Consider the following 16636-nt stretch of genomic DNA (forward strand, 5'->3'; position numbering starts at 1 on the left):
AGGATTTAGGTTTAAAGCTTGAGTCACTCCCGTGACTGCTGTGTGGTTGGTTTGTATTGATTGCTACGATGAAGAAATAGGGCCAATAATCACTGTCCTAAGAAGGGCCCAGTGGAGCAAAGTGGAAAAGTTATGTTCAGGGTCCCTGGGAAGCTCTCCTCTTCTCTTTCCAATCAAGTTCTTTCCTCTAACATGCATGAAGACAGAGTATATAAACCCTAAGAGGGGTGAGAACATGACAAGGGAAGATAGAAAAAAGCAGCTTCATTTGGGATGGTGGAAAGTCTTCCACCAGCTTTGCCTTGCCCACACTGCCACCAAGAGTTAGATAAAATAAGCAAAGGCTTTAGACTTTGAAGAAGGTGTATGCATCCCTAGGGCGACTGTTTCTTTACCTGAGTAGTCTTATTCTTGGTGGCCATTATCGCATTAATTGGTATTAGGAGCAACATCACCCCAATTCCCGCTAGGATAGAGGGTCCCAATTCTCTCCACAGGAAGTAGATGGATAAGGTAATCTGTAGAACATTGGACCACAGCAGGTGGATGAAGTTGGTCACATCCATGAGCTTCTGGGCATCCACAGACATTAGGTTCACTGTTTCTCCAACGGTGTACTTCTTCCTCGCCTGGTTGGACAGGCTCAGTGCCTAAAGATAAAGATTGGGATTGGGATCCCTGGACAAGGCCAAGCATACTTAAAAGTATTAAAAGCAGAAACCCAGGAAGTGAGAACACAGCAGAAAGATGGGCTCCATATGGACATAACTGTTTCAAGACGCTATACTTTCCTGCCTCCAATTTTTACACACAGTGTTCTCTCATTCTTGGCCATTTTTTTCTGCTAGTCTCACCTTCTTCAACATCCCCACCCTTGCCTTACACACACACTTCTTTGCTCAGAAAATTCTTATTTATCCTTTATGTCAGCTTAGATAGAACATACTCTGAAAGACTTCTCTAATTTTCAAGCTTGGGTTAGATGCCCCTCCTGTGTTCTCCCATAACATCCTGAGCTTACCCTCTGCGATTACCTTTGTCACACTGAACTGTAATTGTTTCGATTTTCCATTTCCCCACCAGATGTAAACTCTGTGAGGACAGGCTGCGCCTGTCCATTTCACTACCGTGTCACATGGTACACAGTAGGGAATCCACTAGTGAAAGATGGAACAAATGGAAGTTGAAGGGAGGAAGCATGTACTGATTCTGACCTTGCAGACTTTTGGTTTCACAATGTTATTTGGAGCCATACTCCTATGAGGAGGTTGTGACCATTCCCAAGAAGGACAGAAATTTTAGAGTGGAGAGGAAAGCCGCAGATTTACACATTTGAAGCAAATGACTTGTTTATTGTGAGAAATTTGCAGGCAATGTCTAGATACCTGAATCTTATTGTATGAGCCTCCTGTTCTCATGTTAAAGAGATCAGAAGGCTGATACCCACAGGTCTATCACAACAATGCCTGGCACAGCCTGACCTGTGATGGTACAGTGGATAGAATGCCAACCTGGAATGCTGGTTTGGAACCCTGAGCTTTCCCGGTCAAGGCTCATATGAGGAGCAACTACTACAAGTTGATGCATCCTGCTTTCCTCCTTTCTCTCTCTCTCCTCTCACTAAAATCAATAAATAAAATTTTTAAAAAAATGACACAAATGGCCCTGGCTGGTTGGCTCAGCGGTAGAGCATCGGCCTGGCGTGCAGGGGACCTGGGTTCGATTCCCGGCCAGGGCACATAGGGGAAGCGCCCATTTGCTTCTGCACCCCCACCCCTCCTTCCTCTCTGTCTCTCTCTTCCCCTCCCACAGCCAAGGCTCCATTGGAGCAAAGATGGCCCGGGCGCTGGGGATGGCTCCTTGGCCTCTGCCCCAGGTGCTGGAGTGGCTCTGGTCGCGGCAGAGCATCACCCCCTGGTGGGCAGAGCATCGCCCCTGGTGGGCGTGCCGGGTGGATCCCGGTCGGGCGCATGCGGGAGTCTGTCTGACTGTCTCTCCCTGTTTCCAGCTTCAGAAAAATACAAAAAAAAAAAAAAAAAAGACACAAATGCACCTAGCTCAGAAACTTGGGTTGGGGTCAGGGTTATTGAAACTAGCTGGCACTATGCTCACCAAGTCACCATTTTCCAGGAGAAAAGAGAACCTTCTTCTAATTCACACAAAGATATTCACTTCAATGCTTTTCCTAGAAGATCCTCTGTCATCTTAATTTACCAACACATTCTTCTTTGGAACATACCAGAATTCTTGGTTGTATAGTAAAAAGAGGAAAATTTCCTAAAATGTTAGGTTACTGAGGTCCTAGAGAAATCAGTCCACTTCTACACCTCCCCTTAGATATGGAAAACAAACAAACAAACAAACAAACAAAAAGGTAACATTTAATCAGCCTTTAAGGTAATCGTGATGCTTTTCTTTACTCAATAAATCTCATTGAAGTGGGAAAGTCTTTAATTTTGTCTCACTAGTCCCTGTCTGGTAGCAGGTGTTGGCTATGTGACTGTAGGCACTGAGTTGCTCTAAGCCTTACTTTTCTGTAAAATAGGGACAATGCATAAGGCTAAAGATAGATAATAGATTAAAATTTTTTTCATAGGGCTAAAAATTATTTCATAGGGCTAAGGATTGATGGTAGATATAAAAAATGTTTCATAACATTTCATAAATGAAGAACATAAACATGGAAAATTAGTCCATTTTAATTCTATTTTAGTAGTAATATTTATTTGTCTCATTAAGAACTCTATTTTACAAATTCCTTATGGATCATAACAGTTGCAAACTCTGAAATATATTAGGAATCAAAATAATGGTAATGAATCATCACAATTATAAAAGTGTACATTCATAGAAAGGGCTGAGACAGCCTAGTCAGTGACCTGATATCCTGCAAACCAGCAGAAGTCATAGATCTCCAAAGGAATAAGGGGTTAGAACATGAATTTGGGAGAAGGCAAATGCCAGTGTGAGCTTACCTCTGCCATTACCTTTGTTACACTGAACTGTAATTGTTTTGATTTTCCATTTCCCCACCAGATGTAAACTCTGTGAGGAAAAAGGCTACATCTGTCCATTTCACTATCGTGTCACATGGTACACAGTAGGGAATCCACTACTGAAGTTCTAAGGACTAGATCAGACTTCTGACCTAAAGATGTTTGGATTACCTGCCTGGGTCCCTTGATAAGTCAACATCTACTCAGGGAAGACAAAGACACATTGGTGTTGTAAGAGAGGAGAGCAAAGGAGACCCCAGGGACTGTAACAGAGAAATCGCTGTGATGGAACTCTCTCCTGGTGGACAAAAACCAGGAAGAAAAGGCAACTGATGTTCTGACCTATAAAAATTCCTATCTCCTCATGTGGAAATTTTCTCCCCAGGTTTATATAGTCACTGATCATAACTATTTTATTTTTATTTCTATCTTTCTATTTATTTCTTCTTTATTGAGATACAACTGACACTACTTTTATTTCTTAGGGACAAATTGAGACTTCAGCTTGGTATCTAGAATATAAGAAAAATATAGTTGCCCTGAGAAAGTTCAATGTTAAAAGCGATGTACCAGAAGGAAGGTAAGCAAAATCATCTTAATGAAATGGAAAAGCCCCCAAGTCTGCCAAACTAAGAAGGCAGAGTGGACATATCTACAAAATAAATAAATAAATAAATAAATAAATAAATAAATAAATAAATAAATGGAATAGGCAGAGAAGGGGTTGGTCACTCACTAAAGATTTAGAAAATGAAAGTCAGTAGGCAAAAGTGCGTTTGGGGTGATGAAGCCCTGGTCCATACAGCATTATAGTCTATCATAAAATTTTAATATGATGGATGTACCAAGCCTTATACACGTTGTTTTATGTAGTATTGGATTAAAATGTTGGTGGTTTTAAGAGTCTGCCCTTGGTCAGCTTCTTTTCCGATTTTACATCTTTCCCAAGGCATTTATACCTTATTGGGAGAGTAAGGAGAAGGACAGATAGGCAAACCTTCAAGATAGGCAAACTCCAAATGGCAGATGCTGGGCATAGAACAGCTTGCAGTTTTTCCATGAAATTACTGCCCCTCTCCCCTGCACACACACTTAGGTCTATGTACACATGTTTCATCTTTGAATTTCCAAGAAACATCTAAAAAAGGCTGTGTGGTTAGTCAAAATCCAATGTTGACAGACAGAATGGGAAGGCAGAGAAATGCAACCCAAATGAATCAAAAGAGATCCCTAGAAAAGAACTTGAATGAGTCAGATATAAACAAATTGCCAGATGCAGAGTTTAAAATAATGATTGTTAGGATGCTCAAAGATCTTAGAACAGCAATAGATGGACATAATGAGCACCTAAATAAAGAGATAGCAAATATAAAAAAGAACATTGAAATAATAAAAAAGAATCAGTCAGAAATGACAAATACAATATCAGAAATGAAGACCACAATGGAAGGAATTAAAAGCAGGACAGATGAAGCTGAGGATCAAATCAGCGAGTTAGAGGAAAAGATAAAAAAGGAATGGAAGTGGAGCAGCAAAAAGAAGAGACTCAAAAAGTCTGAGGAAACTGTAAGAGAGCACTGTGACAACATGAAGAGAAATAACATCCGCATCATAGGGGTTCCTGAAGAAGAAGAGAAAGAACGAGGGATAGAAACCTGTTCAATCAAATCATAGCTGAAAACTTCCCTAAATTGATGCAGAAAAGAGTCACACAAGTTCAAGAAGCACAGAGAATTCCATTAAAGAGAAACCCAAAGAAATCCACAACAAGACACATCATAATTAAAATACCAAAGCTAAGAGATAAAAAGAAAATATTAAAAGCTGCTAGAGAAAAAAAGACTATCACCTACAAAAGAGCCTCATAAGAATGACATTCAACTTCTCAACAGAAACGCTTGAGGCCAGAAGGGAATGGCAAGAAATATTCAAAGTAATGTAGAACAAGAGCCTACAACCAAGACTACTTTATCCAGCAAGGCTATCGTTTAAAATTGAAGGAGAAATAAAAAGCTTCCCAGACAAAAAAACTCAAGGAAATCATTACAACCAAACCAATGCTGCAAGAAATGTTAAGGGGCCTGTTGTAAACAGAACAAAGGGGGAAAAGAATATAGTAAAAGAGGAAGATAGCTTTAAAAAATAAAATGGCAATACACAACTATATATCAATAATAACCTTAAATGTAAATGGATTAAATGATCCAATCAAAAGACATAGGGTAGCTGCGTGGATAAGAAAACAGGACCCATACATATGCTGTCTATAAGAGACACATCTCAAAACAAAAGATACACATAGACTAAAGATAAAAGGATGGAAAAAAATATTTCATGCAAATGGAAATGAAAAAAAAAAGCTGGGGTAGCCCTGGCCGGTTGGCTCAGCAGTAGAATGTTGGCCTGGCGTGCAGGGGACCCGGGTTTGATTTCCGGCCAGGGCACATAGGAGAAGCGCCCATTTGCTTCTCCACCCCCCCTCCTTCCTCTCTCTCTCTTCCCCTCCCGCAGCCAAGGCTCCATTGGAGCAAAGATGGCCCAGGCGCTGGGGATGGCTCCTTGGCCTCTGCCCCAGGCGCTAGAGTGGCTCTGGTCGCAGCAGAGCGACACCCTGGAGGGGCAGAGCATCGCCCCCTGGTGGGCAGAGCGTCGCCCCTGGTGGGCATGCCGGGTAGATCCCAGACAGGCACATGCGGGAGTCTGTCTGACTGTCTGTCTGACTGTCTCTCCCTGTTTCCAGCTTCAGAAAAATACAAAAAAAAAAAAAAGCTGGGGTAACAATACTTATATCAGACAAAATGGACTTTAAAACAAAGGCTATAGTAAGAGATAAAGAAGGTCACTACATAATGATAAAGGGAGCAATCCAACAGGAAGATATAGCCATTATAAATATCTATGCACCTAATATAGGAGCACCTAAATATATAAAGCAGACTTTGATGGATATAAAAAGCAAGATCAATAGCAATACTATAATAGTAGGGGATTTCAATACCCCACTAACATCACTAGATAGATCCTCAAGAGAGAAAATTAACAAAGAAACAACAGACTTAAAGGACACACTAAATCAACTGAATTTAATAGATATCTTCAGAACCTTTCATCCTAAAGCAGCAGAATATACATTCTTTTCAAGTGCTTATGGTACATTCTCTAGGATAGACCACCTGTTAGGGCACAAAAGAGGTCTCAACAAATTTAAAAAGATTGAAATCATATCAAGCATTTCCTCTGATCACAATGGCATAAAACTAGAAATCAATCACAACAGAAAAACTGAAAAATACTCAAACACATGGAAACTAAATAGCATGATATTAAATAATGAATGGGTTAACAATGAGATCAAAGAAGAAATTAAAATATTCCTAGAAATGAATGATAACGAGCATAAAACAACTCAAAATTTATGGGACACAGCAAAAGCAGTACTGAGAGGGAAATTCATAGCACTACAGGTATGCCTTAAAAAGCTAGAAAAAGCTCAAATAAACAAACTAACCCTGCATCTAAAAGAACTAGAAAGAGAACAGCAAGTAAAGCCTAAATGTAGTAGAAGGAAGGAAATAATAAAGATCAGAGCAGAATAAATGACATAGAGGCTAAAGAAACAATATAGAGGATCAATGAAACCAAGAGCTGGTTCTTTGAAAGGGTAAACAAGATTAATGAACATTTAACCAGACTCACCAAGAAAAAAGGAGAGAGGACTCAGATAAATAAAATTAGAAATGAGAGTGGAGAAATAACAACTGACACAACAGAAATACAAAATATTGTAAGAAAATATTATGAAGAACTGTATGCCAAAAAGTTAGACAACCTAGGTGAAATGGACAAATTCCTTGAAACATATAATTTTTCAAAAATCAATCTGGAAGAATCAGAAAACCTAAACAGACAAATTACAACAAATGAATTTGAAACAGTTATCAAAAAACTCCCCAAAAAGAAAAGTCTTGGGCCTGATGGCTTCACAAGTGAATTCTACCAAATATTCAAAGAACTAACTCCTATCCTTCTCAAGCTATTTCAAAAAATTCAAGAGGAAGGAAGACTTCCAAGCTCCTTTTATGAGGCGAGCCTAATTCTGATTCCAAAACCAGGTAAAGACAACACAAAGAAAGAAAATTATAGGCCAATTTCCCTGATGAATTTAGATACTAAAATCTTCAACAAAATATTAGCAAACTGGATCCAGCAATATATGAAAAAAATCATACACTATGATCAAGTGGGATTTATTCTTGGGAGGCAAGGCTGGTACAATATTCGCAAATCAATCAATGTGATTCATCACATAAACAAAAGGAAGGAGAAAAACCATATGATAATTTCAACTGATGCAGAAAAAATATTTGATAAAATCCAGCACCCATTTATGATCAAACCAAACCAAAGTGGGAATACAGGAAACACACCTCAACATGATAAAGGCCATCTATGAAAAACCCACAGCCAACATTATAATTAATAGGCAAAAATTAAAAGCAATCCCCCTAAGATCAGGAACAAGACAGGGGTGCCCCCTTTCACCACTATTATTCAACATAGTACTGGAAGTATTAGCTACAGCAATCAGACAAGAAGAAGAAATAAAAGGCATCCAAATTTGAAAAGAAGAAGTAAAACTATCATTATTTGCAGATGATATGATACTGTATACAGAAAACCCTAAAGTCTCAGTCAAAAAACTACTGGACCTGATAAAATGAATTCAGCAAGGTGGCAGGGTATAAAATTAATACACAGAAATCAGAGGCATTTTTATACACCAACAATGAACTGTCAGAAAGAGAAATTAAGGAAACATTTCCCTTTACTATTGCAACAACAAAAAAATAAAGTACCTAGAAGTAAATTTAACCAAGGAGGTTAAAGACTTGTACTTGGGAATTATAAAACATTGATAAAAGAAATCAAGGAAGATACAAACAAGTGGAAGCATGCTCATGGTTAGGAAGAATAAACATCATCAAAATGTCTAAACTACTCAAAGCAATTTATAAATTCAATGCAATACCAATTAAAATACCAATGACATACTTCAAAGATATAGGATTCATATTTCAAAAATTTATATGGAACCAAAAAAAAACCCTCACACAACAAAATAGCCTTAGCAATCTTGAAAAAGAAGAATAAAGTGGGAGGTATCACACTTCCTGATATCAAGTTATACTACAAGGCCACTGTACTCAAAACAGCCTGGTACTGGCATAAGAACAGGCATATAGATCAATGGAACAGAACAGAGAACCCAGAAATAAACCCACAGCTCTATGGACAACTGATATTTGACAGAGGAGGTAAGAGCATACAATGGAGTAAAGACAGCCTCTTTAATAAATGGTGTTGGGAAAATTGGACAGCTACCTGCAAAAAAATGAAACTAGACCACCAACTTACACCAGTGACAAAAATAAACTCAAGATGGATAAAAGACTTAAAATGTAAGCCATGAAACCACAAGCATCTTAGAAGAAAACATAGGCAGTAAGCTCTCCAACATTTCTCACAGCAATAAATTTGCCGATTTATCTCCATGGGCAAGTGAAATAAAAGACAGGATAAACAAATGGGACTATATCAAACTAATAAGCTTTTGCACAGCTAAAGACAATATGAACAGAATAAAAAGACAAACTACACAATGGGAGAACATATTCTACAATACGTCTGATAAAGGGTTAATAACCAAAATTTATAAAGAACTTGTAAAACTCAACACCAGGAAGATAAACAATCCAATCAAAAAATGGGCAAAAGAAATGAATAGATACTTCTCCAAAGAGGACATACAGATGCCCAATAGACCGATGAAAAAATGTTCAACATCACTAATTATTAGAGAAATGCAAATTAAAACCACAATGAGATATCACCTCACACCAGTCAGAATGGCACTCATTAACAAAATAGCACACTATAGGTGCTGGCGAGGATGTAGAGAAAAGGGAACCCTCCTGCACTGCTGGTGGGAATGCAGACTGGGGCAGCCACTGTGGAAAACAGTATGGAGATTTCTCAAAAAATTAAAAATGGAACTGCCTTTTGACCCAGCCATCCCACTTTTAGGAATATATCCCAAGAACACCATATCACTGATTCAAAAAAAGAAATGCACCCCCATGTATATTGCAGCATTGTTCACAATAGCCAAGATCTGGAAACACTCCAAGTGTCCGTCAGTGGATGAGTGGATTATAAAGCAATGGTACATATATACAATGGAATAGTATGTGGCCATGAAAAAGGAGGAAATATTACCTTTTGCAACAACATGGATGGACCTGGATACTATTATGTTAAGTGAAATAAGCCAGGCAGAGAAAGAAAATATCATATGACCTCACTCATTTGAGGAATCCAAGGAACAATGTGAACTGAGGAACGGAATTAAACCTGAAGGGAAGGGGGGGAGCTTTTGGGAGGGGGGCAACGGAGATGTTGAGGGGAATACAAGGGAGGGAGGATGCAATCGGGGCAACATTAAAATCTATGTAAACGCAATAAATTAAATTTTAAAAATCCAATGTTAAGGTTCGTTATCATTTTTTTTTTTTGTATTTTTCTGAAGCTGGAAATGGGGAGAGACAGTCAGACAGACTCCCGCATGCACCCGACCAGGATCCACCTGGCACGCCCACCAGGGGCGATGCTCTGCCCACCAGGGGGCGATGCTCTGCCCCTCCGGGGCGTCGCTCTGCCGCGACCAGAGCCATTCTAGCGCCTGGGGCAGAGGCCAAGGAGCCATCCCCAGCGCCCGGGCCATCTTTGCTCCAATGGAGCCTTGGCTGCGGGGGGTGGGGGTGGGGGTGGGTAAGAGAGAGACAGAGAGGAAGGGGGAGTGGAGAAGCAAATGGGCGCTTCTCCTATGTGCCCTGGCCGGGAATCGAACCCGGGTCCCCCGCACGCCAGGCCGAGGCTCTACTGCTGAGCCAACCCGCCAGAGCCAGGTTCATTATCATTTTCATCAAATTTTCCTCAGTCTCGGAATAAGTGCTCATGTCCACTAAGGGGGCTTTCTTTGGTGATGCCCGACACAGTCCACTTACCTTTCTGTATATAGAGGCCATGACGGTGGTCCGGACGTTTACGCCCAGCAGGAAGCACAGCTGAAAGTAGTACTGGAGGCAGAACGACTGGATGAGGGCCACCACGAAGAAGAGGATGGAATAGATATATCCGATCCACAGGTAGCTGTCACTCTCATTTGCGAAGGAGATGAGTAATCTGCCAGAGCAAAACCGAGCGAGTGAGTGATGGCCACCAAGCCCCTGAGGGCTCCACACGCCATGTGCACAGCAGCTGCCCACCCTATCCTGTGGGTAACAAATGTGGCCAGAATTACCCAATGCTCTTAGAAGACCAAGTGCCGCGGTGGGGCCAGTGCTGTTGCTTAGGTTTGAAGAGGAGCAAGAGGCAGTGCGTGGGGTTGATGGCCATGGCTGTGGGAGGGGCTATGAATGACCCTCAGAGCTGCCGCGGCAAGGCTTGGTCCCTGTGTCCCCCTGCCCCCCAGCCCCTGGGAAAAGAGGCTGTGTAGAACAAGTCAATTCATTCCCAGACAATGCAAGCCTGGAAAGGAATTAGGATATGTATCCAGAATGAGTTGGAAGGGCTTCCCATGGAGGATAGTTCATTCCATAGAACCAGGTACATCTTGTCATGATGAATCTGAACCTCCCATTTGAAGGCTTTGAATGTGGAGCAGTTTGGTTACAGACACCAGGTACAGGGCTCTCCTGGGGTATGCTGCCCACCTCTTGGACATGGCTCAGCCCACAGCAGTTCTGTTTAACATGAAAGAGTCTCTAACAGGTACCTGGCTTCTTATGGGGCGAGGACTGGGGGAAACATGGAAAAGAGGGAAGAGGCTAAAGGACACAGCATCATACATTTCCTAAACGCAATGCTGTCAGGTGGAAGAAAATTGTGAGCGTTTTTAAAAACGAGAATTTAAAAGATATGTAATGGTAAGCTTCTGCCTGCAGACACGAGGGACAAAAAGTAGAACGACAGAGGGGCCCTGAGCTGGCCACGGTTCCGAGACTCACTCACTTCAGCAGCTGAGGGTTCAGAAACAGGAGCAAGTCGTGGACTAGCTTTATCAGGAATGCTTTCAGGATTACGCCGTAGAACGTTTTAAAAAGGCTCTTGATCAACCAGGACTTAGGATAATCTTTCTTGGATCCAGACTTCTTTTTTTTCTCTTTAGCTTCTTCCTAGGTACAAAACCAAGCAATGGGTGTCCACAGAGCTGTGGAGTGGAAGACTTCGTCCTGCACTGAACAGTCCTGTGTGGTGAGCCCCTGAGCCCTACTGCCTTCCTTGTTCAGGACAGGGTTAGGTGACACTCAGTAGATATTTTCAAGTGGAAAAGTAAATGAATTAGCTGCTATTGCTAAATTCCACCAAGGGACAGATTCTAGTAATGCTAAGGTATTATTTTATTTTATCTTTCTATTTTAAAAAGCATTCTATTAGAGAAAATTTCAAATATACGCAAAAAGAAGAGCATATAGTACATTATACCCCACATATATCCACCACTAAGGTATTATTCGTATTCTGAATACTACTGATAATATAAAACACAATGCAAAATATAAAGTGATGTAAAAAATGGGAGGACAGAATCACCGTGACACTGATGTCCTCTCTCCTGAAACACACAGCACATTTGCCCAGACCCCCAGGGGACAGTTACCAGGACGAGGATGTCTTGGCTTTGACTCTGGTTCTTGTCCAGACCATGCAGCCTGGCTCCCGAGTGACTCTGGGCTCTCTTCTGCTGCCGTCTCTGGAGTGCCCGTCTGGCCTTTGACAGCTCTCCCACCATGTACTTTTCAAATTTGCTGACCACACTCTGGGTTTTACTCTCTTGGTCAACATCCCAGACATCTTCAATTGTCAGAGGTTGCTTGTAGCCTTTCAGAACAATGCTGGAATAAGAGCGACCCAGACCCAGGCTGAGACCCTGCAGACTGGGTCAGAGGCTGTCTCCTGAATGCCTCTATCAAAACTCACCTCCCCAAAACAAAACAAAACAAAAAACCCACCTCCCAGTTGTGGAATGGAGGGACAGAAAAATAAGACTTCTCTCCCTTGCTCCACCACTCCATATCCGGACCCTCTGATCTGGACAGAAGAGTGGGGAGAGCAGGAAAGGGATGCGGAGTAGGGTAGCAGAGGTTGGTAGAAGACGAGAGAAGGGAAGGGGCGGGGCTCTACTGAATTAAAAGCCAAGCGAGCATCGCCTCCTCCACCCCTGCTCGGCCACTGGCTGCCATGCTGCTGCTCCAACATCTCCCTGAAGGGCGTCCACGATGCCCTTAAGAAACTGAGCAGACCCGGGGGCCACCTTCATACTATCTCTCTAGATCAGAGAGCTCCTCAACCTAAGATTTGAGAAAATGAATGGAAAATAAATCATGTCTTTCTTCTTAATAGCTTCAAAATGATATTTCGCCTTTCCCTCTACTGTGAGCAAAGGCCACCAACTAGAGTTGTAAAAAGGATACATGCCTTTGTCCCTGGGAGAAATCACTGATGTTTTCATGGCTGATTTATACTAATCACTACTTTGAAATTATGGCCATTATTAGACCTATCACTGAATATTGTTATTTAATGCATTAATAAAGAAGCATTTGTATTACTATATCACACATTTGGTTTTTAAAAAAATATTTAACTGTATTTCAATATATTTATTTTCCTTTATAATTTTATACCTTTCTTTTGGTATTTTTTGTATTTTTCTGAAGTGAGAAGCGGGGAGGCAGAGATAGACTCCCGCATGTGCCTGACCGGCATCCACCCAGCATGTCCACCAGGAGGTGATGCTCCACCCATCTGGGCAGCTGCTCCGTTGCAACCAGAGCCATTCTAGCACCTGAGGCAGAGGCCATGGAGCCATCTTCAGTGCCCAGGTCAGTCTATATTTTTACATTATGCATTCAAAACAATCTCTGCCTGACTAGGCAGTGGCGCAGTGGATAGAGCGTCAGACTGGGATGCGGAAGACCCAGGTTCGAGACCCCAAGGTCACTTGGGCTCATCTGGTTTAAACAAAGCTCACCAGCTTGGACCCAAGGTCACTGGCTCGAGCAAGGGGTTACTCGGTCTGCTGAAGGCCCATGGTCAAGGCACATATGAGAGGGCAGTCAATGAACAACTAAGGTGTCACAATGCGCAACGAAAAACTAATGATTGATGCTTCTCATCTCTCCATTCCTGTCTGTCTGTCCCTGTCTATCCCTCACTCTGACTCTCTCTCTCTCTCTCTGTAAAAAAATTAAATTAAATTAAAATTTAAAAAAAAAAAAATCTCTGAGAAGGGGTTCGTGGTCGTTACCAGACAAAAGGGTCTGTGAAACTACAAAGGACAAGAACGCCTGCTCTAGATCCTCTGGAAGCCCAGGCCAACTAATTCACCCTTAACCCTCCACATCTGTGCCACCGCACCTGCCCCCGCAGTGCCCTGTTCCTGTACTAACACCTCCTTTTCTTACAGCCCTTCCTTTCCTCCAGGGAACCCCCAGGTTACCAAGGGCAAATCTCCCTCCATCTTCCCTCAGCGTCGGAGTCTGCCCAATGAAGGGACTGAACTAGATCGATCTGTAAGCTTTAACATTCTCGAATTCTAAGAAGAGGCGAAATGGAGGCTGCAGGAGGCATTTTGACACATGAAGATTTTCATCACTTTCAGAAGAGTGAGGGGGCGGGGCTACAGTCAACCCTTCCCCCAGGTGTTTCTTACCTGTCATACCAGCTAAAGGTAATTTTACTCAGAAATGAAGCCGTGTGTGATGGATTCTGCAAAAGACACACACACACACACACACACACACACACACACACAAAAAAAAAAAAAAAAATCAGAAAATATATCCACTGGAAACAGAAACTCTATGGGCCTCTAAAATCAAAAACTGATATAATTTTGCGCTAGAAACTAGATATGATACTAAAGTAAGCTGGTCAACATAAATTTATTTGGAGACCTAAGGGTCACCAGTTGAATGATAATCAGATCTTCTGGCATAGATGTATGAAATAATCATCTATGCTAAAGATTAGTGGGTAAATGTCAAAGTCAATACTCCCATATTCTGTTTCCTTATGCCATCCTGGGCTCGAGGGACCTGTATGAGATCTAGACACCTCACCCTGACACCTGACACTATAGTTGTCAAGGGGCCATCCAATTGAATAATTTATGAGGTGGGTCTATTTTAAGTCTCACATCTGCTGAGTCATCCTTTTCTGAAAACACTGAAAGAATGAGGATCAGGATCTGGAGTGCGTAGCAGATGAAGAAGAGGCAGGAGTAGGCTAGACTGGAATTGTCACCCTGTGGGAAAACAAAACACCAAACAAAGAGAAAATGAGCTTTATATCCAACTTCAGTCTAAACAGCCCACGTATGTCCATATTTGTGATCAAAGCCTGTATCAAATCCCCTAAATACAAGTCTATCCTGAGCTCAACTTGCTTTATGCCATGGGCTCCAACTGAGAATTTGGCTAGCAGGTTCTCGTCCCGCCACCCCTCTCTCCTCCTCACCTTCAGGAGCATCCTGATCAGAGTCTGCAGCTGGAAAGTGCCACAGAGGATGGAGAGAATCCAGAAGAGGGACAGGATCCAGGAGTCCTTCTGCACACACCATAACCTGCTATGATGGACCAGCAAAACCAGGAGCTGGAGAAAAAGTCACATCGAGTTCTGAAAAAATACTGTCACTAGCCAAGGATAAAAGGCAAAAAGAAATGTCAGAAAACAGAGAAGGACAGGAGGGCTAGGGGAGGGGACTGTTGGACTGCATCTGTCCGGGCAGAAAGCACGCAAGTGCCAAATTGTAGCTTTCTTTCCTGTCACCATCCAGCTCTCTCTTGTCACAGCCTCCATGCTTCCCCAGGGTCCCCTTCCCCACCCCGTCTCTGCTCACCACACTTGGGTGGAGGCTTAGCTAAAAAGGCAGAGGCTCACCATCTGCATTTTAATGGAGTTACTTTGGGAGCCAGAAAAATGTTTTCTAGACCCAAGCACATTAACTTCAGGCACTGCAGTAGGCAGGTAGTGGAGGCAGATTCTGCTAGACAGGTATAAAGTGTCTGAATCATGAGTTTCTTTTTTTTTTTTTTTGTATTTTTCTGAAGCTGGAAATGGGGAGAGACAGTCAGACAGACTCCCGCATGCGCCCGACCGGGATCCACCCGGCACGCCCACCAGGGGGCGATGCTCTGCCCCTCCGGGGCGTCGCTCTGCCGCGACCAGAGCCACTCCAGCGCCTGGGGCAGAGGCCAAGGAGCCATCCCCAGCGCCCGGGCCATCTCTGCTCCAATGGAGCCTTGGCTGCGGAAGGGGAAGAGAGAGACAGAGAGGAAGGAGGGGGGGGGTGGAGAAGCAAATGGGCGCTTTTCCTATGTGCCCTGGCCGTGAATCGAACCCGGGTCCCCCGCATGCCAGGCCGACGCTCTACCGCTGAGCCAACCGGCCAGGGCCAGAATCATGAGTTTCTAATAATATCACAGACCAAGCTATTCATAGAAACCACTTCCCTTGTAACATCTCACTTAGATAAAATTAATTAAATGTTGGTTTTCTAAACTCAGTAAAGCCATATTCTGGATGGGGGCGGAAAGCCTGTGATTTGTACCTGTGCTAGTAAAACAATATCCTGGGGCAGGGAGGGGGCGGGGGAATAAAGCCATGATTTGTAGCAGTTGCCAATTTCTGAGGCAACTGCCACTGTGGTGGGTTCCAAGTTCCAGCATGATGCCGCTGGGTGCAGGGTTGGGAATAGATGCCCCCAGTCAGCCTGGTGAGCCGCCCACAGCTTACTGCTGCTTAGACCCTTCTTTGTTTGTTCTAAACAGAATTAACACATGCCTGCAGCGGCTGGGCAGACCACATCACTGAATGAGGCGTGGGAGACTGTGCTGAGCACGTGCCTGGTCTCATGGTAGCAACTGCTACTCAGTCCTGCTTGACCATTGCCCTGTGGGAACGTAGGCCCATAGTAGCCAGACATCCTGATTTTTCCAGATAGACTGCAAATCCAAATAATTTTGAGGCATCTTCCTTTTAAAATGACGGCATCTAGTACAATTGCTTTTAAAACACTGCATAGGCAGACCCCCAAAAATATGCTTGCAGAAGAAACATCAGTTGCTGCCATCAAGTTTATACAAACAACTCTAGACAGTGATCCATTGAGTCAATCAATTTAAAAGTAATATTTACAGCATTTAAGAAAATTCTTTTGGCCTGACCAGGCGGTGGCGCAGTGGATAAAGCATTGGACTGGGACAGGGAGGACCCAGGTTTGAAACCCAAGATCACCGGCTTGAGTGCGAGGTCACTGCCTTGAGCAAGGGGTCAGTTGCTCTGCTGTAGCCCCTCCGGTCAGGGCACATATGAGAAAGCAATCAATGAACAACTAAGGAGACTAAGGAGCCACAACAAAGAATTGATGCTTCTCATCTTTCTCCCTTCCTGTCTGTCTGTCCCTATATATCCCTCTATCTGTCTCTCTCTCTGTCTCTGTCACAAAAATATAAAATAAATAGAAATAAAGGATAAGAACTATTATAAAAAAGAAGATTCTTTTGGATTACAATAAT

The 16636-nt window shown here is 42.7% G+C and overlaps 1 protein-coding gene across 1 annotated transcript in view; it reads right to left on the reverse strand.

The window, feature by feature from the left end:
• Positions 1-16636, reverse strand: part of ABCC2 (ATP binding cassette subfamily C member 2) — an 87835-nt gene that overhangs the window by 50972 nt on the left and 20227 nt on the right. The window contains exons 4-10 of the mRNA XM_066355538.1: positions 14577-14711; positions 14257-14364; positions 13771-13826; positions 11716-11950; positions 11067-11230; positions 10061-10238; positions 396-650 (exon numbers count right to left, since the gene is read on the reverse strand). Coding sequence (XP_066211635.1) covers positions 396-650; positions 10061-10238; positions 11067-11230; positions 11716-11950; positions 13771-13826; positions 14257-14364; positions 14577-14711 — 1131 coding nt within the window. The remainder of the gene's footprint in view (positions 1-395; positions 651-10060; positions 10239-11066; positions 11231-11715; positions 11951-13770; positions 13827-14256; positions 14365-14576; positions 14712-16636) is intronic.

Source organism: Saccopteryx leptura, chromosome 13 (assembly GCF_036850995.1).
Source record: "Saccopteryx leptura isolate mSacLep1 chromosome 13, mSacLep1_pri_phased_curated, whole genome shotgun sequence".
In the NCBI taxonomy this organism is placed as follows: Eukaryota; Metazoa; Chordata; class Mammalia; order Chiroptera; family Emballonuridae; genus Saccopteryx; species Saccopteryx leptura.